This window comes from Rhododendron vialii, chromosome 9a (assembly GCF_030253575.1).
Source record: "Rhododendron vialii isolate Sample 1 chromosome 9a, ASM3025357v1".
NCBI lineage: Eukaryota > Viridiplantae > Streptophyta > Magnoliopsida > Ericales > Ericaceae > Rhododendron > Rhododendron vialii.
The window spans coordinates 5,875,778-5,897,349 of record NC_080565.1 but is presented as its reverse complement, the minus strand read 5'-3'; the positions used below and the strand labels follow the sequence as shown (position 1 = coordinate 5,897,349).

At 40.6% G+C, this 21,572-nt stretch overlaps 2 protein-coding genes and 1 long non-coding RNA gene across 4 annotated transcripts in view; 1 reads left to right on the top strand and 2 right to left on the bottom strand.

The window, feature by feature from the left end:
• LOC131300915 (chitinase-like protein 1) overlaps positions 1–21,572 on the bottom strand; it is an 82,644-nt gene that overhangs the window by 17,112 nt on the left and 43,960 nt on the right. The window lies entirely within an intron of this gene.
• Positions 735–4,164, bottom strand: LOC131300914 (omega-hydroxypalmitate O-feruloyl transferase-like). The gene is made up of 3 exons (XM_058326944.1): positions 3,631–4,164; positions 2,123–2,639; positions 735–1,335 (listed from the first exon to the last, which is right to left on the bottom strand). The coding sequence occupies exons 1-3, from the start codon at positions 4,147–4,149 to the stop codon at positions 995–997; spliced, it is 1,377 nt and encodes a 458-aa protein (XP_058182927.1). The 5' UTR covers positions 4,150–4,164; the 3' UTR covers positions 735–994.
• On the top strand, positions 9,851–13,216 carry LOC131300918 (uncharacterized). 2 transcript variants are annotated; one of them, XR_009191107.1, is made up of 3 exons: positions 9,851–12,011; positions 12,603–12,739; positions 13,186–13,216. It is a non-coding gene; the product is annotated as an uncharacterized LOC131300918 (long non-coding RNA). The 2 variants fall into 2 exon arrangements; XR_009191106.1 differs by lacking the exon at positions 13,186–13,216 and having other exon boundaries at positions 12,603–12,953.

Sequence of the window (21,572 nt, the reverse complement as noted above, 5' to 3'; positions counted from 1 at the left end):
GCTACTTTTGTTGCAGGTTTTGGGCTTTCCTTTTTTGGCATTCTGTGGCTTTGGTTTGGTGTGGCTTTCTCTGCAGGTTCCGGGTGTTTTTCTTCGATTGTTTTCTTTGGTTTGGTCATTACAACAAAATACACTACTGGCGACGAAATCTGGCAATGAAGTATGAAATTCATCGCAAAATGGCACATTTTTGGGTGTTTGCAATTGGTCTGAGATTTTTATTCGTTGATCCATCTTAATTGGTTTGGTTGGCATGTTGCCTTCTGTTAGCTCCAAAAAGCGACGCTATTTTTTGATTATCACACAAGTTAATTATAGTATTTGATTCCTTCCCGTGGCTCTTATCCATTTTTGGGAATTTTCGACGTATATCTGCGTGATTTGGATTGGAGTATCTCATGGAAATTTTACCTTCCTAGTTTTTGGATTTTGGGTGATGTTTGCCGTCGTGCTCTTGATCAATTTAATCTATACGTCAATTTCGAAGATTAATCTTTTGCAGAGAAAAAAAAGACATATAGGATGCAAGGTCAGTGACTATTAGTGAACAAATATAATTGACAATCTTGTACGTTCATTAATTAATTTCTAAGTTAATGATTCCTACAATTTTATTTCAGCAAACTCCTTTTTTTTTTTGGGTGTCTTACTATAGATGAAACTACTTTTTACCGTACGTAAAAGCAACCAAGAGTATCCATTTCAAGTTTCAACTGTCAAATTTCATATCACAATTAACAAAATGATCAACTTATTGCCATTAAATTCTTAAACTTACAAACCGATAATTGTTGAACTTACACAATCAGATAGTTGTCAGGTGTCCGGGCTAGCTTACGCGTGGCTCGACTAATCCTGGACACCAATCCCACCGCTCACTTGCGGAGGAACTTACACACCATAACGGAAATTAGCAAACAATATACTAGTAACAGCAAAGCAAACACCACAATGATAAGCGTCATGATCCCGACTTCTGTGATCACTCGTGTCCTCAAATGTTCATAAGTTCTTCAAAGATCTTCATGGAAGAAGCTGGAAAGCTTAGAAGCACATCAATGACATTCTTCTCTTTCGGATTAGGGCAGAATATCGCGAGTTCCCTCCCAGGAGCGTACGCAGGACCTACGAGAAAAGGTTTTCCCCATCCGAAGTCCATAGTGTCGAGAGATAACCTTGTCCAGGTAGTAATCAAAAGGGTCGAGGTCATGGTAAGGTAAGGTTGTTTCACTTCCACATAGTCGATGACCGACCTCATGTATCGATCTGTAACCGTTTGAATCGCCTCTTGGATTAGTCCCACAGCAAATGACAGTGGTTTTTCTATTAGATCACCTGCATTACAACCAGTTAGTAGTAAATTAGAAGTTCAAATATTTGTTTCGATTGGCAAAGGAAAATTTTTATAGAAAGAAACTCGACTAGGTACATCGAGAGAGGGAAAAAGCCAGCGTCAATGAGAGGCGAAGGCATCCCTACAAGGTCGGCAAGCACACCCAATCTAATCATGCGCTAAGGATAAGTTCAGGCAAGTATAAAAAAAAAAAAGAACAGCCTTGATGGGATTAGAAGAATTAGAATCTAGTTGGTAACCTGATTTTATCTTGTTTTTTTTGGGTATTATCCAATTCTTTATTGGATGTTTGTTTGTTTGTTTTTTTTCCTTTTTTGGGTTGTGGTACGTACATATTTTTTTTTGTTTTGGTAAGAAGGAATAGTCCTATAGTCAGGTCACTAAATATTGTACCGACCGTGCAATCCTAACCTTCGGGGGAGTAAGTTTGGTCACACCAGTTACGGTCTCCACTTACTTCAAGATATTCGTCCAGTGAAAAATCGAACTCGAGACTTTGAGGAGTACTTCCAAAGTCTAGGCATCCGCCCGAACAACTAGGGCAACCCCAAGGTGTGTGTACGTACATGACTTTTCTTAGCCGTAGATGCCAACTTTGTATGTATGTCTGGGGATGCGATGCTTTTGCAACCCCTCGATGTACCCTTTCGAGTTATCAATATATATAAACTTCTTCTGCCGAACGCCAAAACAAAAAAAAAAAAAAACTTAGATGGAACATACAAAAACAATTAGAGCATGAAAATGAAAGAAAATTGTATAACTTGCCTGCGGTAGTAACGCAACTTGTAATGACAACACCGTTACCAAAGTAGTTCTCCGGTAATGGCGGATCAAATCTCAGCCGTCCATCAACGACCAAAACGTACTTTACCCGTTGATCATAACGCAGTTTCAGAGCTTGAGTTCTGCTCTTCCAAATAAAAGCCGATACGACTTCAAATGTGGAGCACTTATCCACAATCCCATCTTCCATGGCTGCCATCTTCAGTTTTTGAATCTTTTCGTACTCGAAACAAAACGATTTGTAGATAACGTTTTCGTTGTAAAGATCATCGGTGTTCGATACGTCTTCGATACTTGCGTATTCGTGATGCGGGAATTCGATCTTAGGCGGGTTTCGAGCTCTGAGTATGCTTCTGTCCAAGAATGGAGGAGCCTTTAACGACAAGCCCCGAGCAATTTCAGCCCAGGAGTTAATGAAATCCATGGCAGCACGTCCGTCAAGTATCAAATGGTTCATGCATAACCCCAGAACAAATCCTCCATTCTTAAACGTGGTCACCTGGAAGAGTGTATTCGGTTAACGATAACTATATCTCGTCTTTATTCAAAAAATCTGGTTTTGATCGTAATTTTTTACTTTTTAGATGTCTCTTGTCATGACGAAACAATAATCTATAAAAAAATTGATGAAAAATTAACAAATGTGAAAAAAAATTGAATAAGAACAAAAAAAAAAAGAAAAAAGAAGCAAAATAGGCCGAATAGATAATAATAAAAAAAAATTCTTGTTGAAGATTGGTGTTCTATCATGAGAGCAAGTGATATTCTTGCAGTAGTTTGAATTAATTAACCAGGCAGTTGATGGACAATTATGGTATTCTTATGTTGTTCAAAAGGAGAATTATAACGATCTATTTTTCTCAAGATAATTGTACAATTTTCAAATTGCAATTACCGATGTCCGGTCAACTTTTTTATTTTTTTTGAATAATTTACATTTTGTGACCTGCAAATGAACGTTGTGGATGATCCAAATATGGTATGAAACCCACACTATTAGGTGGTGTGTGAATAGAATTAGGAGTATCATTTATTTAAAGGCATAAAAAACCTAATTACTATCAAGGTTGTAAACTACAAATTGAAACCATATTGTTAATTCATAAGGGATGAACGTCAACATAAGCATCAAAGCAAAACGAACATCTAAAATGGAACAAAAAGTCTACCCCACCACTTTGTTTCGCCGCTCTCTCACCGTTTTCAATCTCACCGTCCGAAAATGTTTTGGACTATTTGGATTTTAAAAGACTCTTCCAGGGTTGGAAGAGTTTTTTTTTAAAATCCAAACTATTTATTGCCTCGACGGATGGTGAGATATATTGAGCGTTGTGGTGGGAGAACAGTGGGATAGCACGACTCAAATGGAATTATCCGAGTTTTTTCTTCTTCTTTCAATATGTTTTCTCTATCTCTCTCTAAGCCCGTTCATGTTTACCAAACAAAACAAAACTCAAAAAAGGAAAATGGTTTAAGAGAAAATAACAAACCTGAGCAGCCAAAGGTGGCACCTCAATAATGTTTTTCGCGGTAGGAGACTCGTACACCAGCTCTGCCATGGCCACCGTATCATCGCCTATCTCTTGTATCGTACAATGGGCTTTCGCCTCGACGAAAACAGCGCCTTCATCCGTGCAATCCACCACCAGCCTGCCCTCCGAGTCGGTGGTCAGCCGCCCGGCAAGCGGGTAGTAGTGAACAAGAACCTTCGACAATGAACTCTTCAAGACCTCCACCAGTTTTTCCTCCTCGATATTGCCTTCGTTCTCCGTCGGTCGATAGCAATAGACCGTGGTTATCTTCAAAGGGAAGTTGTCAATGTTTGAGAGGAAGTAGAGATTGCCCTTCTCGATTGTATCCTCTGCCGGAGGAACCAGAGTTGGCTCTCCCCTGATCTCCACATTGAGTTCCAACATATTGTTATTTGTTTGTTCTAGAAATGAACAACTTTTGCTTGCCAGCCTTGACACTACCAAGGTTATATATAGATTTATGGAAAACCTAGCCATCTATCTACTTATCTATCTGTATTATGAGAAGTTTTTTTTGGTGCAAATTGGGTACCGCCACAACGCGCATCCAAGCTGTCCAAACGTGTTTTAGACGGCCCAGATCCTAGCACTCTTTTTCCTACTTAGCCAACCACTCTCTCTTCTCTTTCTCGGCCTCTAAATCTTGACCGTCTAAAATATGTTTGGACGACTCGAATGCGTGCTCGGATACCACGTAAAGTATACCCTATTTGCACCCACAAATTTCTTTTTTTTGACGGCAAATTTTATTTTATTAATCCATGAAATTATTATAAAGATTAAAAGAATAAGGGATGATAGCATCAAATCTTAAGCAAAGTTAATAACTATTTTTTGCCCGCCAGATACTCAAACTCTAGGTTAGCAAGAAACCAACCTAGGAGAACAGTACCCATTGGGGCAAAGCCTTAGCCCATAACACTCATTGGGCCAAGCCCATAAATCTATGGGTCTCAAACCTAGATCTATAACATAGAGTTCAAGAATAGGCCAAGCCCAGCCTGAAAACGGACCAAGCCCACCCCAGCCTAGTGCAACACCTAAACAAAACCCTAAACCTAATGAAATTTCCACATAAATTTCTCACTACATCCCCAATGTCAAATTTTTCATCCAAATGCTATGTACTATGCATATGTCAGATGCACGACACACATTAATTTTCGTTTTAAAAAATGTAAATAAAATCCAAAATCCACCTCGTCTGCTAACGTCCTCTCTCCCTCTATTGGGTTTTCATTGATTGGCAAAAAGAATTTTTCAAACTTTCCCCTACAATTTCCTTCATATATACAAAAGGTGAAGGGTTGTATTTGCACGTCGACCATATGGGGTGTAGAGCATCTCCTATCTTTGTCCAAAATTTTACCCATATTTGAGTGAAAATGTGTGTAACAACTTTATGTCGGTAGTCAGGGTAGGAGCATCTCTAATGACAAAACCCAATCTTTACCAAAACAAAGGCTTTCAATGGCAACATGGTAAATAAGATGGAGAAGATTGAGCCTTGACAAAAAAGATAAAGGAAATGAGTTGAGGCTTGGATTTTGCCATAACAACCTTTTTGGCAACGGAAAATGTAAGTCGGATATGGCTTTTTCCCGGATAGGAAAAGGGGATGCGGTTATATTCGGTGTTTGTTTATTTTTTGCTACTTGGATATAATATGCCTTGGATTTCCCTTTCCACCGAGAGTAAAAAATTTGGAAACCCCCCATTCAAAACATATCCGGCTCCACGTTACCAATAAATCCCCTTTGGCCTCACCACTATTTGCCCTTTTATGATTTGTTTGTTTGTGACAAAATGGGATTTTCACAAGATTGTGCATTATCGAAACCCTCATATCCCTCTTCTACAATAACTAAACAGACTGAGTAACTTTTACACTCCCCTTCTAAAATTATACCCTCCCAACATATCCACCTCTTTATCACCCCTTTTATTATACTATATCCTCCTTCGTCCCTTCAAAATTTTAACCTCTGTCAAACGAGCTGTAATGTGGTAAAGATATGGGCAAAACTCATTTTAGTGTAGATAAATAATTATGGCATTGGAGATGTGTTTTTGCTCCTTTGTAAAAAAAAAGAAAAAGTGTTCAAGTGAAGAAATGAGTTAAAGACAAGAGCATCTTATTTGGTTTGAGTTTTGATGGAGGTTTTTGAAAGTAATAAATAGAAAAAAAAAATAAAGAAAATTTATTGAAAATTGTGTGCAAAGGTTTTTAGACTCAAAACGAACAAAATGCATGGAGAAGCTCACCCCGTAAACAACTATTCACGGAGCCGCGTGATCTCGACCATCTATTTCGGCTTTAGCTGCGCGCGATTAATCTCCATAAACAACTATTAACGGAATTCCGTGAATAAGTTTTTCCAGGAAAAAAAATGGGAATTCCGGTGATAAGAAAAGATGAGGAAGAAAGGTCAACGACTCAACAGGAATATGCCGAAGTACAAAGAAAAGAAAAAGAAAGGTCAACGGAGTGTCGTAGTCAATCAGTTAAATATGAGGATTTGCTCGTGGGGCACAATCGATCTCATCACCGGGGACACAGGGATCGGATCAATAGTCATTCAATAGCTGAACAGTAACTCTTGCAAGAATGAGGTTATGGCTCGCCATGTTTCACGCCCCCTCTTTGTTCAGTTCACACAACCCACCTTCGGAGAGCTGCATTACTCCATTTTCTACGTCTCTCTTTCTTTCTTTCTTGGTGTCCCCTTTCGCGCGCTTTCTCTCTGCTTTCTCTCTCCTTGCTACTGCTGCTGCCATCGGCGGCTACGCCAACTGAGTGCGTGACGATGCCGACAATCGCTTCCCCGTTGGTACTACTCTCTAGCTATCGATCGATCAGCCCGACTGATAATCTACTACTACACCAAAAATGTCGCCCAAAACTGTTGAGTTCAAAATTCCAACTTCAATGCCAACCTAAGGTAATATTTCGAGTCATTTTAATATTTCGCCCTGACACTTACAGCTCAATGGCGAGAAAGGGAAGATAAGAAAGTGGAGTTATTTATCACCAAATCTTATCAACTTTGGTGAGATTGGGTGAGAAAGGAAAAGAGCCGAATCAAAACTTGTTTTTTTTAATTTTTTTTCTCTCAATTTCTCACCAAAATGTTCAATATTCCTAATAAGAGATTTCATAAAGAAATACCCTTTCTTTTCTTTTAATATCAAATCTTCCATACAAAGGGTCTGTTAGTTCATGTTACTCCTTGCTGTCCCATATTACTTGTCATGTATGGAAGAATTCAACTTTTTAATGCATTTCTCCCTACAAAATTTGATTAGATTTTCAATGTTACACCTTGTTCTTTTCATGAGAAAACTACTTTTAAGCACTTATATATGAAGGGTATATTGTGGAAACTTACACAAGTCATTACTACTTTTTTTTTAAAAGAGGGCAAGCATTTTGCGACATTTTAATATTAATTACTAGACAAATATATAAAATACCAGACAAGCAAAATATGGGACGGGAGGAGTATAGTAACTCACGTTATAGTAAAATCAGTTGTTAAATTTCGTTTTTATTAAGACTATTTCTAAATAACTTTTGTGACACAACTTCCAAAATTTCACGACACTATTGGTGTTCTCCCCTTTGGCAATTTGATTTTCACATTTGGTATTTTGCTCTATCATGTACCCCATCAATGTATGTGCACATGTAAGTGCATCTTTGAAGAGGCATGTCACATATACATGTAATAGGAATGAAGGCTTTGTGATCTAAGTTATTACAAATCATTATTCTGTTAGTCGTGAAAGTTCATACCATATTCCAAGTGGTACAGAGGCTACGTTTGTTTGGATGTTATATGTTTTTTTATAAAATGTTTTACCTATTTTTTAATGTTCGGTTATTCAAATATAAGTAAAAATGTTTTACTTGTAAAATCTTTTCCTAATTGGTTCGAATAGAATAATTAACTTATTTAGGGAAGTGCTGCAAACACATTAATTTTTACGGCTAACGAATGAAAACTTGTCACGTCGTCAAAATGTGAGTACATCAAAATTTACAAATATGTGGGAAGGCGGGTTGGTGCATTGCTTCAAAAGCGCTGCACCTAACAGTGTTGCATTTTGGATGGTCCAGATTTTACAAAAAAAATTTTCGAGGAATTTTTTTTTAAAATCTAAATTATTAATTATCGAGACGTATGGATAGGATCAAGCACTGCAGCTTGCAGTGCGTTAGGGGGCGTTGCAGGGTCCCAAGGTCCAGAAGGCGGGTTGGTGCACTGCCTCTAATGCGCTGCACCTTACAATACTCTATCTTACTATATAAAAGTGTTTTAGACGGTCAAAATTTTAAAAAAACTTAAAAAAAGTTAAGTTAGACTTTTTTTTGAATTATTATTTTTAAATCTAGACTATTGAAGGTTAAGACTGACGGACACCGCAACTTGCAGCGCGTGCAGGATCCCAAGGTCCCCTCTCCCCCTCTTTTCAAAACTCTCTCTATCAGGCTCCCCTTCTCTGTCTCTCTCTCACCCTAATCAGCGTCAAGTTCGCCAGCGAGTCGGCGAATCCGGCACCGAATTAACGCTCACTCCACCACCCCCACCTCCTCCTTTCTCCCCTCCGCGTCCTTCCCCGCCGCCGTCACCGGAGCCGAGTTCGAGTTCCCCATAACGTCGTCGTCGTCCAACCCTAACAAACAATTAACCTACGCCGACTCGGAAAACCCCCTAACAGACGACGACCCATTCATCGCGTTCACGAACCAGTCCTCCCATTTCGTTGAGACTTGCATTAAGGACCCAATCGGGTACGGATTCGACGGGAACAGGAACAGACGGAGACGGGAGTACTTAAACGGCAGAGTTAGAGTTCAACAACCGGGCGCGCTCCTCGATCATTTTGTCAAGATCTTCGTCGGTGGTAACGGAGATTAAGGAGTCTAGGTCTTCGTTTGGGAGTGAAGGGCTTGCCGCGGAGGAGGGTCCGACGGAACAGCTGGAAGAGAGAAGGTGGTGGCCGGTGGTGGTTGTTCGCTTGGTAAGGGTCAGAGAGAAGAGAGGGAAAGGGGGAGAAATTTTGTTTCAAGTAGAGATGCTTTCGGGATTTTCCGAACTCCGAAGAGCCTCCACCAGAAACCCACTCGAAAGAACACTCGCGTTGGCCGTTTCCTTTGTGTTCAAGTAATTCACAAAACTTGTAGCGCAAAATTAATTCCTAAGTTACAATTCTATTGCCGCTCCATAATAAAGAAGTTAAAATTCTAAGTATTTTATAGTTGTCACCTTCGCAGAAGACTTGAGAGAGTATGTAGGGTTCCCTAGGCACCCATCTGCATGTTCTCTTGAAAACAATAGTAATTTCTTCCTTTGGATTTGGGATCCGGATCCTCTGAGCAGTGTTGTGAATCCTGTGTTGTATCCGTCGGTACCGGAAATAAAACGGTCTACATACCTTGGTGTTTCGTACGGCCCCAAATACCGACCTGTACCGATTGATACAGAGCTTGTATCGAATCCCGGCCGGTACAAAAAATAATTGTGTATTTTTTAGCTCTTGCTAAAAGAGACTTGAATTTTCAGATAGTTTAACAGAAATTGAAGTTGTTAATCATCTTTAATTGTTATTAGGACTAATTTTTTTTTTGAACGGCACTTATTAGGACTAATGTTAAGGTTTATAAGAGTGTTAAAGAGTTTTTTTTTTTAATTTCTCTACTTTAATTTTTTTGGTTACGGAGTATTTGAAAATACATAAAATATATATAAATATACGTTGCTGTCAATCCAGAACGGTACCGAGGAACACACCGGTATTGGTACGTTCCGTAGCAATAGAGAAAATGGTAGGCTTGACAGTACCGATTGACAACTTTGGAATCTATACACAACATTTACAAAGAAGAGGAAGCAAAGACACCATGGACCATGGTGCACATTCCAAATGCTGCAAATCTTCCTGTTCTGCTTGGCCTTCACATTAAATCTTTCCTCCTTGTAAGGCTGAATGAAGCATTCCCATGTTTTAACTATTTGTGTCGTTTTATACATACTATTTGGTTGAGCTGAAACCAATGAACATAATTTCGTTTCCCATTCTTTGATTTCATGTTGAACATGAAGCCATTACAAGGGACCTAATATAAACCTATGTGTTCACATTCCTTTGTAGACAGAGGAAATGCAGATCAGAAGGTGTTCACCTTTTCTGGAGAGTGTATTTCTATCAAGTGATGGTGTCATGGCCTCTCATGAATGGAAAACAGTTCCGGATATTTGGAGGTCTTCAGCAGAAAAATTTGGTGATCGGGTAGCAGTGGTGGATCCATATCAAGACCCTCCTTTGACTGTGACTTATAAACAGGTCATTTTGACAATTTGACTTAATGTTTCTTTGTATCTGTATCTAAGGTCTATCAGAAAGTCTTTATCCTCAGCCTATTACCACTCACTAAATAATCTAATTCTTAATTGAATTCATCTGTATACTGATGGAAGACCTCTTAGATTAATTTCTGTTTCTCCTTAAGATTCTTGTGATTGTTTGCATGATTTCATGATCATTCCATTGACAAAGCAGGATTAGTCAACTCAATTGCAATTCTTTGAGTTTTGGGCTCCGCGAATGCACAAGACACTCAACTTGGTGAACATCAGCCCCCTTCTTCGTTCTTTTCAGCAGTATAAGCGTGCATTAACAAAAATTTATGGATATAGAATGAGGCTCGATGACGATAAAAGAAAGCTCCCGCAAAGCCCGAGAGGCTACTTGATTAAGACAAGGAAAACAAACTTTAGAAGATGGAATCCAACACAGCCTACTATTTCTTAGAAAACTTTCGGGTGGATTACTTGGGCTTCATAATTAGAGATGGAAAAGTGTTTAGGGTGTTAAAATAACCGTAATACATATAATACTTGTTTATATATACACTGGGGATACAAGATACAAAATTAATCAAATGCCTTTTACTCACTACTACTTATTTCATATACTCCTAACAGGCTTAATAGAGAGGGTAGCTTTTTCCTCTAGCAAGCTTAAAATGTTCAACTTTTTGTAAGGGCTTCTTTAGGTTGTTACTTCTTAAAGCCGGGGCCTTCCGTTGGCCATCAAATCACCGCTCAGGAGGGCCTTGGACGCCCTCTAGGATGTCAAGATCAACGCATAGGTAGCTCTGGACCATCTTCGGATGTTGTATTAGTGATGCTGTGGCCCTGGAGGAGTGCTACTTTAGGCATTTTAAGCCTAGAGTGGCAAAATCGTAATTTTGTGACGGAGGAGTTTTAAGTCGGGCCCACCTATGTTCGATGCGAAACAGCCCCGCGGTCAAGACACATTGCCTTCGGCCATGTGCCGCGTGTTTTTTAGCCGTTTAATGATGTTTAGCCGAAATTGCCAAATTTGCCGTTTAGGGAAAGATTTGACTTGCCTATTTATTGGGCTTGGAAAATCCAAATTAAGCGGTTCTTTTGGAGAATTTCTTAGAATTTTCTATATTTTCTGATTATGTAATAATTGCTGAACTTTCCGTTTTTGGCAAAATTTCCATTAATTAGTTCTTTGGTTGATTCGCCTTCCTTGTTGATCGAATCAATTAGGGTTTTTGGTTCCTGCCTATTTATAATAAGTTGTACGCTTCCGAATGGGGGGTGATTATTGATTATTGAATAAAATCAGAGTCAGAGAACATTTTTCTCTAACTTATATCTTTTGTGTTAATCTTTGTTGCACGTTCTTTTCTGTGGTTCATTGTAGAGACCCGTTCCTAATTTGAATTTATTTAATTTAATAATGTAGATATGTGTAACTATTTTAATAATTTTGTGAACCATGGATTTTTTTATGTATATATGTGTGAATGTGCAGTATGCGTGATTGATCGGATTCAATTTTGTGTGCCAAGGACGAGTTGTTGGGATCCACATGTTATGGACTTTTCTGGAAAAAAAAAAGAACTTGAGAGTTACTAATTATTATAGATTTGTTAGCTTTAGGGGCTTTAGTGTATTGATTTAAAACATTTTAGAGATGCAGCAATTGATTGATTCTCGGAGGGGCTATAGTGCAATTATGCACTTAAAAAGGGGGAAAGAACAGGGAACACCCGTTCCTTTTTTTTTTTCCCCTTTTCTGCGTTCTTCTTCCCCACTCTTTTATCCGTGTCTCTCTCCTACTCAACTCTACCCAAACCCTAGACTTCAACCCCAAAATTGGATGTCAAGATTCGAGAATATCGCAAAAAGGGAAGAAGAGAATGTGATCTACGGATAGAGGACTACGCATCTATCCCAACAATGTCGCATTCGGCCAACTTTGGTGTTCCTAGCATTTCGGGATTCGGCTCTTTTGAGGTAGGAATCTTGCTAAATGCTTAGATATGGGAAAGTATAGTAAGATACACCTAAAAATCTGTGATTATAGTGTTTTTCTTTTCAATTTTAAGTTAACCCTAATATGTTCCAAGTAGAGGTGATTTATGCGTAGTATGTCTTGTTCAAAGTATATGTGGACTATGTGTAGCATGAGTTATTCATGAGTTTTGAATTTTCACGATTGATTAAAGACCTTGATGATTATTTACTAGATTATGTAAATTTTAGTATGTTGGACCGGTTTGAGGATCGTGTGGTTTGAGTAAAGGATGATCTAATATGTGAATGATTTGATACATTCCTATAAGGTGTTTGATAAAATGACAGAGAGAAAAGTTAAACCAATTCTTGTAATTAGACACCACAGTTGATAATGACTCTACTTATATATTGATTTGATGATAATTTTACTACCGTAAATCGGGATTCTAGTTTATGACTTTGTTGAGACTATGACTAGATTGTACGATCTTTCTCGTAGTTTTGGATGATTTGGAATTAGTACTTGTTATTTGGGCTAGTGAGCCACGTATTGGAGGTTGACTTGACCATTTTATACTTGTTGTGTAGCCGGAAGTATATGGATAATGAGTTTATCCGTCGGTGTATAGTCCGTAAACCCGCGCGGGATAAGGTGTTCCATAGGCCTTTGGGTTAGTAGCCCATAAATTTGGATGATTAGGGATCTGATCAGTCGCCTAGGATTGGTACACAACTTGTTAATTTGGACTATCGGTCATATGTGCTCTTATTTTCTCCTATTGACTTATAATTTGATGTGTTTTATGTTTGAAGGATTTTGGATATATGAGATGAGATGAGCTTACGTGATTTGGTTATAACTTGGTATTTGGAGATTTGGATTATTATCTGAACGGATTATTTTTATCATTATTTCTGTTGGATACTTGAGAAGTAAAAGTTATTATGTATTCATTTGTTCTAAGTTACGATATATCCAATGCAAGTTTTCTTGCAATAAAATGCAAGTTTTCTTGCAATATTGTATATACTCACGAATTGATGTATTTAAAAAGTAGACATGAACAAATTATTTTATGTATTGTGCATTTTGCTTGCGTTCTCTTATCTTCGCCTTTAGCACGTTTCCTATTGAGTGTTGACTCACGTTGTATAATCCAACCTTTTTCAGGTAAGACGGTGGATCCGGAGGCATGACAGTGTTTGATTTGTTACACATATATATATATATATATATATATATATATATATATATATATATATTTTATTTTAGAGCTTAGTTGGTATACTTGTATTCCATTAATTTTATAGTAAGATTTTGGAAATCCTGTGACTTGGTATTCTTTTGGGTTTGTAATAAGTTTAATCACATATTTTGACTCTCTCAAAAACTTGAAACGTGAATACGCTTATGGGTAATTTTTCTATTGTTGGAGAGGTGGGAAGCCTCATTGGCGTTTATGGTAAAACTTCCAGGTTTTCTTTTTATTGGTGTTGACCATTTTGAGAAAGCCCTTGAAACAAACACTCTCTTCCAATTTTTTTTCTTTTAAAAATCAGGTCACCTTTAGGCGCGATCTGATTTGGTATTATGGCATTTAACTTGGACCTTTCCATAAGGATATTCTTTTATCGTTATTTGGAGTTTTTTTTTTTTTAACTCACGTGCTCGGGTCGGGCGAGATCGGGGCGTGACATTCATACACGCGCTGCATCAGTTGGTATTAGAGCTTCAAGTTCTAATCCTGACTATGGCCGGAGGACGTGCTGGAAGTCGAGGGGGACGGAGCAATTGTACGGCTTTTGTGGAGGACGTTTATGAAAGAGATGACGTCGTGTAGGAAGCACGAACAGAGGTGCAATTCCAACAGCTTGAGCAGCACATGGCGGACGCTATTGGCGCCCTAGCCGACCAAATCACTGCCTTGTCTGTTAGGGGAAATCCACCTCGCCATCACCTGTATGATTGGAGGCCTCAGGAAGAGGATGAGAATTCGGATGGTGAAGAGGCTGACAACCCTTTTGCGGTAGGGGCAACCAGTGTCGGGAAAACTGGTGGTGAGGGCTACTATCAACCAAGGGGAAGAAGCCTCGGTTACAGGGAGTTCACGGCTGACCACCGTGATAACTGACAATGGGAAGCCGGCTTGAAGATCGATCTGCCTGAGTTTCAGGGGGGTTTGATGCCGGAGGAATTCCTTGATCGGGTCACTGCCATTGAAGAGATTTTGGAGTTCAAACAGGTTCCAGATGACAGGCGGGTGTCGCTAGTCGCTACCAAATTCAGGGGTAGGGCGGCGGCATGGTGGCAGTAACTCAAACTATCTCGGATGAGGCAGGGTAAAGACAAGATTAGTTAGGAGAAACTGAAGAAAAAGATGCGGGTGACTTTTCTTCCTCACAACTATTCTCGTCTAATGTATCAAAGGTTGTAGAACCTGTGTCATAATTTGTGTTCTGTGGATGACTATACCACGGATTTCCATCAGTTGGTTGCCCGGAATGACCTAGTTGAAACAGAGGAGCAGTTGGTTGCGAGGTATGTGGAAGGATTACGTGAGCAATTTCAGTTTACTTTGAATATGTTCGATTTGTGCTCTGTTTCAGATGCCCATCAGAGGGCGTTACAATTGGAGTGGCAGGCTAACTGTAGGCCCGTGGCGGTTCCTTGGGTTGCTGTTACTTGGCCCACGGCCGGCCCTGTCCCGGTGAAACCCACTGGTACCCTACCACCACCAGTTCCATCGGCAAATAAGGTGAGCGTTTTGGGGACAAAGTGCTTTAAGTGTAGAGAGCCTGGTCATCGGGACGGGCGATCGACCAGGCAAAGCTTTGTTTGTGGACACTGACGGAGTTGTTAGTGGCCACTGTGAATCATATGAGCAAGATGCAGTGTTTGACGAACAACATCACTCAGTCCACCCGGACATCGATGTGGAGGAGGTTGCGTGGGATGCTGGGCCTTTACTAGTGGTTCGGAGGTTATGTTATACATCTCGTGACGCTGGGGGTGATTCATGGCTCTGCGGCAATTTGTTCCAGTCCCCTTGCACCATCGGGGGCAAGGTGTGTCGATTCGTGATCGACTCAGGGAGTTGTGAGAACGTTGTGGCAGAGGAGACAGTCCAGAAGTTGGGAATAAAGACAGAGGCTCATCCTAACCCCTACAAGCTGTCTTGGTTGAAGAAAGGTAACGAAGTTAAAGTTTCTAAGAGATGTTTAGTAGCCTTTTCAGTTGGTACTAAATACAGGGACGAGATTTGGTGTGATGTGGTGGCAATGGATGTATGCCACCTACTGTTGGGGTGACCCTGGTAGTTTGACCGCAAGGTTACGCATGATGGTGGTGCCAACACGTACTCTTTGTCATTCAGTGGTACGAAGATTGTATTGTTGCCTTCCAAGGAGGTTGGACCCAAACCACACAATGGGGAGGGTACCACTCTTCTAACAAAAGCAAAGTTCGAAGAGGAGTTTACAACCAGCAAAGTGATGTTTGTGCTGATTACCAAGGAGGGCTCACAGGTCCAGATAGATCAAGTAGTTCCAGCAGCCATTGAGCCTATTCTGGAGGAATTCCAGGATGTGTTCCCGGCTGAGCTACCCGATGGTCTGCCGCTGTTCCAGGATATTCAACACCAGATTGACTTAGTGCCTAGTTGCAGCTTACCAAATCGGTATCATTACTGGATGAGTCCGAAAGAGCATGAAGAGTTGAGGCGTCAAGTGGAGGAATTGCTGGCTAAGGGCTTTATCCGAGAAAGCCTTAGTCCTTGTGCTGTCCCTGCGCTATTGACCCCAAAAAAAGATGGCACTTAGAGGATGTGCGTTGATAGCAGAGCCATTAACAAGATTATAGTGAAGTACTGTTTTCCGAGGCTGGATGACTTACTGGATCAGCTAGGAGGGGCACAGATTTTTACTAAGTTGGATCGGAAGAGCGGTTACCATCAGCTTAGGATTAGGCCAAGGGATGAGTGGAAGACAGCCTTCAAAATTAGAGAGGGGTTGTACGAATGGTTGGTGATGCCATTTGGCCTGCCCAATGCACCAAGCACTTTCGTGCGAGTCATGAACCAAGCCCTTCGTCCATTCATTGGTAAATTTGTCGTAGTTTATTTTGATGATATCTTGATATATAGTGCCACTCCTGACTTGCACTTGCAGCATCTGCGGGAAGTTCTCACTGTATTAAGAGCGGAGAAGTTATTTGGGGCTATCAAGAAGTGCGTTCTCATGACAGATTCCGTACTTTTCCTTGGATATGTTGTATCTAGGAATGGAATTTTTGTGGACGAGTCCAAGGTTGAGGCGATTCGACAGTGGCCCCAAACACAGACCTTGTTCGATGTTCGGAGTTTCCATGGACTAGCGGCTTTCAATCGCCGTTTCATACCTAATTTCAGTACTATCATGGCTCCTATAACAGATTGTATAAAGGGTGGTAGGTTTACATGGAGTGATGAGGCCTCTCGGTCATTCCAACTAATCAAGCAGAAGTTGACTACCGCTCCGGTTCTGATCTTACCGGACTTTTCGCAGCCCTTCGAGTTGCATTGTAATGCGTCGAAGGTAGGGATTGGGGCTGTCCTTAGTCAAAATTCCAAGCCAGTGGCCTATTTCACTGAGAAGTTGAATGGGGCGAAGCTGAATTACAGCCCCTATGACGTGGAGTTCTATGCATTGGTCCAAGCCCTGAAGCACTAGTATCGCTATCTCATTCATAGTGATTTTGTCTTGTACTCTGATCACGAGGCATTGAAGCACCTCAATTCACAAGATAAGCTGTCCAGTAAGCATGCCAAGTGGGCCGCGTACGTCCAGCAGTTCTCATTCCCCATCAAGCACAAGTCGGGGGCTGGGGGCTTTGAATAGGGTCGCTGACGCCCTCAGTCGCCGTGCCAACCTCCTTACTCTTATGCGGGCCAAGGTAATCGGTTTTGATGCGTTTCGAGAATTGTTAGCAGCTGATCCGTATTTCTCTATTGTGCTTGACAAGATCGCAGGTGGCGGTCAATCTGAGTTTCATGTGCAGAAAGGGTTTTTGTTCAAAGGAAGTTTGCTGTGTGTTCCGGACTCTAGCCTCCGGTTGAAAATAATTCAGGAATTGCACAATGAGGGGCATGTGGGCCGTGATAAGACATTTGCATTGGTGTTTGGGTCCTATTTCTGGCCGACTCTGCGGCGGGATGTTTACAGATTTGTAGAGATGTGTCACATTTGTCAAGTGTCCAAGGGATTAGCCACTAATGCGGGTTTGTACATGCCGTTGCCCATTCCTTCTCAGCCTTGGGCCGACGTCAGTATGGATTTTGTGGTGGGGTTACCACGTACGCAACATGGTCATGATGCTATTTTCGTCGTGGTCGACCGGTTCTCCAAGATGGCCCATTTTATTGCTTGCAAGACAATCACAGATGCTGTTAAAGTAGCCCAGTTATACTTCACGGAAGTTTATCGCTTACACGGGCTACCTACTTCCATCGTGACATCTGGTTCCTAAGTCACTTTTGGAGGACTTTGTGGAGGTTGGCCTGCACCGCCCTCAATTTCAGTATGGCTTACCACCCTCAAACCGATGGTCAGATCGAGGTGGTGAACCGTTCCTTGGGTAATCTACTTCGCAGCTTGGTGGAAGACCATCTCAAGAGTTGGGACCGGAAGTTGTGTCAAGCTGAGTTCGCTTTTAACCACTCCGTTAACCGTAGCACTGGACTTTCCCCTTTCTAGGTTGTCTATGGCTTTAACCCGCGAACTCCGCTTGACTTACCTCCTGTTCTTGACCTAAAGCGAGTTCATGGGAAGGCTGAAGAGTTCATGACAAGTCTGCAGCAGGTTCACAAGGATACTGAGCAGCGCCTGCAACAGGTCACTGCGAAGCATAAGGAGGTTGCGGATAAGCCGCGGCGCCTGGTGGAGTTCGAGGTTGGGGATTTTGTGTATGCCATCCTCACTAAAGATTGGTATACTGCCCATGAATACAATAAGCTTGCTGCCCGGAAGGTTGGTCCAGTAGAGATATTGAGAAAATCAGTTCAAATGCGTACCGTATGAAGCTTCCTAGTTGTGTTCGCACTGCTGATGTGTTTAATGTCAAGCACTTGATCCCATTCCACGGGGATAGTTCTGATGATGAAGTAAATTCAAGGGCGAATTTCTTTTTAGAGGGGGAGGATGATGCAGTGGCCATGGAGGAGTGCTACTTTAGGCATTTTAAGCCGAGTGGCAAAATTGTAATTTTGTGATGGAGGTGTTTTAATTCGGGCCCACCTATGTTCGATGCAAAACGGTCCCGCGGTCAAGACACATCGCCTTTGGCCATGTGCCGCGTGTTTTTTAGTCGTTTAATGATGTTTAGGGCCCGAAATTGCCAAATTTGCCGTTTAAGGGAAGATTTGACTTGCCTATTTCTTGGGCTTGGAAAATCCAAATTAAGCGGTTCTTTTGGGGAATTTCTAAGAATTTTCTATATTTTCTGATTATGTAATAATTGCCGAACTTTCCGTGTTTGGCAAAATTTCTGTTAATTAGTTTTTTGATTGATTCGCCATACTTGTTGATCGAATCAATTAGGGTTTTTGGTTCCTGCCTATTTATAATAAGTTGTACGCCTACGAATGGGGGGTGATTATTGATTATTGAATAAAATCAGAGTCAGAGAACATTTTTCTCTAACTTATATGTTTGTGTTAATCTTTGTTGCACGTTCTTTTCTGTGGTTCATGCACGCGCTGCATCAATTAGGCTACCCACCATTTACCACCTTCTCCTCTTCCTTTGGAGGAGGGGCCTCAATCAACCCTCCCTTAAAGGAGGGATCTGGCACAACTACCTCTTTCACACCATTACCCAGACTTTTAAGTGAAACTATTGTTAAAGTATCCAACTCAAACCAAATGGCAATGAGAGGAGAGGCCGCCCTGGCTCATATACTAGTTTTGGAGGAGATAATTAACCGATGTGGGACAAACTTCAACAACCACTCCCCTCACTACGGTAGCCACAATTGTGGGTACACATGAACCATCACAACTCATGCCTTAGGGACACATGATGCAAGCACACAAAATAGTGTTGAGGAGTGAAGAAAATTGAAGCTCCTTCTGAGGAGTGGAGTCGTCTATTTCTGCACATGAAGAGTTGGTTTTTGGTCATTCTTTAAAGTTGGGTCCTGGGATCTGTAGGTTGGAGAGCCTTTTTTGTCTGCGTCTACTCCGGTTTTGTTTTACCTAGAGTTGTAGCTTGTCTTGCACGTTCCTTGTGCGTGTGGGGTTCATCCCCTTGACACTGTTTAAACAACATAGTTAATTGTGCTTAACTGTTTGTCAAGGGAAGGGCAACCTTGTACACATGGTGTATGCTAAGATCATTCATGTTCTGAAGCGTCGTATACCTAAGCAACATAATTCTGTGTTAGGACATATTTTTTGCTGGTCAACATATTGCTAGATGTTTGACTTGAACTTAATGTTTCCCTCTACTTATGTTAATCCAGACTTGGTGGATTATCAGTTTGGCTGTCCGTGTGACTTTAGTTCGTTATAGTTTCAAAAAGAAACAAACTAATGTTTGTTTTTTGTTGCATATCATACACCTGATGAAATCCATTTTCGTTTGTGAACTTGCAGCTCGAGCAAGATATATTGGATTTCTCGGAAGGTCTTAGAGTTATAGGAGTAAAGCCACCTGAAAAGCTAGCGCTTTTTGCTGATAACTCTTGCCGGTGGCTTGTTGCTGATCAAGGTATGCAGGAGTTTAGTATATTGTAGACACTAAATTTGGCAACGTAGATTATCTAAGCCCCACCTTGGGCAACCCCGATAATGGAGCTAGTTACACGTCTTAAGGCAAGGTTTAGGCAGAACCGAAATATGATGAGGATAATCCTAGGTGTTAAGGAGTGAGCCCAAAACCCTTAGGAATCACTTTTAAAGCACTGAAAAACAGAGAGAACCTTGCTACTCAATAAAAGAAAAAAAAAAGAAAAAAGAAGAAGAGAGAACCCGCGGTCACGTCATCATTTTCAGGGGTGGCTCTACACTAGAGCCAAGGTGGTTACTTGTACGCTCCCCCCTCAAAATTTTTATTTTTTAAGAATATATGTGATATTTTTGTTGAACTAGTGTACGCCTTTCTTGAATACCCAAGCCAAAATTATTTGAACACCCAACCCAAAAAGTTAGCCCGCAAATGAAACTAATGTAGTAAAGCGCAATTTGCGCAAGTGAATGGTATATCAGTGGATGAATGATTACTTGGTTACTTATATTGAGAGTGATTTTTTTGACAATGTTGATAATGAGGCTATTCTGCAACAGTTTCAAAATGTGAAAACTCGTCAAGGGCAATTGTAATATCCCACACATAAGTTTTCAAGTATCTTTGCACAAGATTAAATAATTTAGTTTTGTGCGAAAAAATTCAAAAAATTGTAAACACAAGTACTTTATTTTATGATCCATTACACGTCTTTTCTTAGTGGACAACCTTGGTTGGTTGAAGAGGGGTGCCTAACAGTATGAAGGGAAAGTGTTAGGCACCCTCTTCGCCCAACCAAGGGTTCTAAGGATTCTAGAAGGTTTCTTTCACGGCCACAACACACGTGGGGAAATGATCACTGGTGGCTCCAGAAATTCTAGGAATGGTGTTTAGAAATCTATGCTTCCTCGAAAACCACGACTATATGCAAACTAAATTTATCTATTAATATCAACAATGCCATAAATAAAGGACAACCTTTGGTTGGGCGAAGAGGGGTGTCTAACACCTTCCCTTCATCGATCATACCCCTAGCTCTCAAAAGAAATGGTTTCTTAGTTCTTGATTTGCGTGTTGACTCCTAAAACAAAGCGTGTGGCAATGGGCGCTTCACCGATTTTCACGACATGCCGCTATGGGTGTTGAAGTGCGAAGCCCTCTTGAACAAATCTTGTGCAATGATGTTGACTACCCACGACCCAAAAGGGCCCCACAGGTATCGAGTTTGGGGTTTTACCCTTCTTTCTTCTGTTAGGCTCCATTGGCATATGTTCTTAGAGCATCCGCAATGTAATAATCAAAATCAAAAGATTGCTAAAGTTAGAAATGTGTGTTTAAAAAAGTCCTCACATTGTAATAATCAAAGTTGGCAATCTTCGAACCAATAATCAAATTTGGGCATTTGAATAATCAAAAGTAACATTGTGGGACTTCACATTGCTAACTTGAGCAACCCTCTAAATGAATAATCAAAAGCTGACATGGCGAGTTTTGATTATTCACTTTTGATTATTACATTGCGGATGCTCTTAGTTCTTACTGCCATCTTGAATAGTAAATTGATTCTGAATGTATATCCAATATATGACTCAAATTTCTGGTTTATTAGTAAGTCCTTTCTGAACATACACTGTGTCTATTGGCAATGCATGTGAACATAATCTTCGTGGATGCGTAAATTTATATGAACAGTACATTAAAAAATTTACTTCTGTGCATTTTGGTATCGTTTCAGATTGTTATACTTCATTTTTGGCTTTAGGTATAATGGCCACTGGAGCAATTAATGTGGTGAGGGGG

What these genes read in the sequence shown, in the direction of transcription:
- LOC131300914 (XM_058326944.1), bottom strand. Translation starts at nt 4,149, where the DNA reads ATGGCTAGGTTTTCCATAAATCTATATATAACCTTGGTAGTGTCAAGG. An exon ending in TGCCACCTTTGGCTGCTCAG is followed by an intron (nt 2,640 to 3,630) that starts GTTTGTTATTTT and finishes ACACTCTTCCAG; the next exon opens with GTGACCACGTTTAAGAATGG. An exon ending in AAGTTGCGTTACTACCGCAG is followed by an intron (nt 1,336 to 2,122) that starts GCAAGTTATACA and finishes GTTGTAATGCAG; the next exon opens with GTGATCTAATAGAAAAACCA.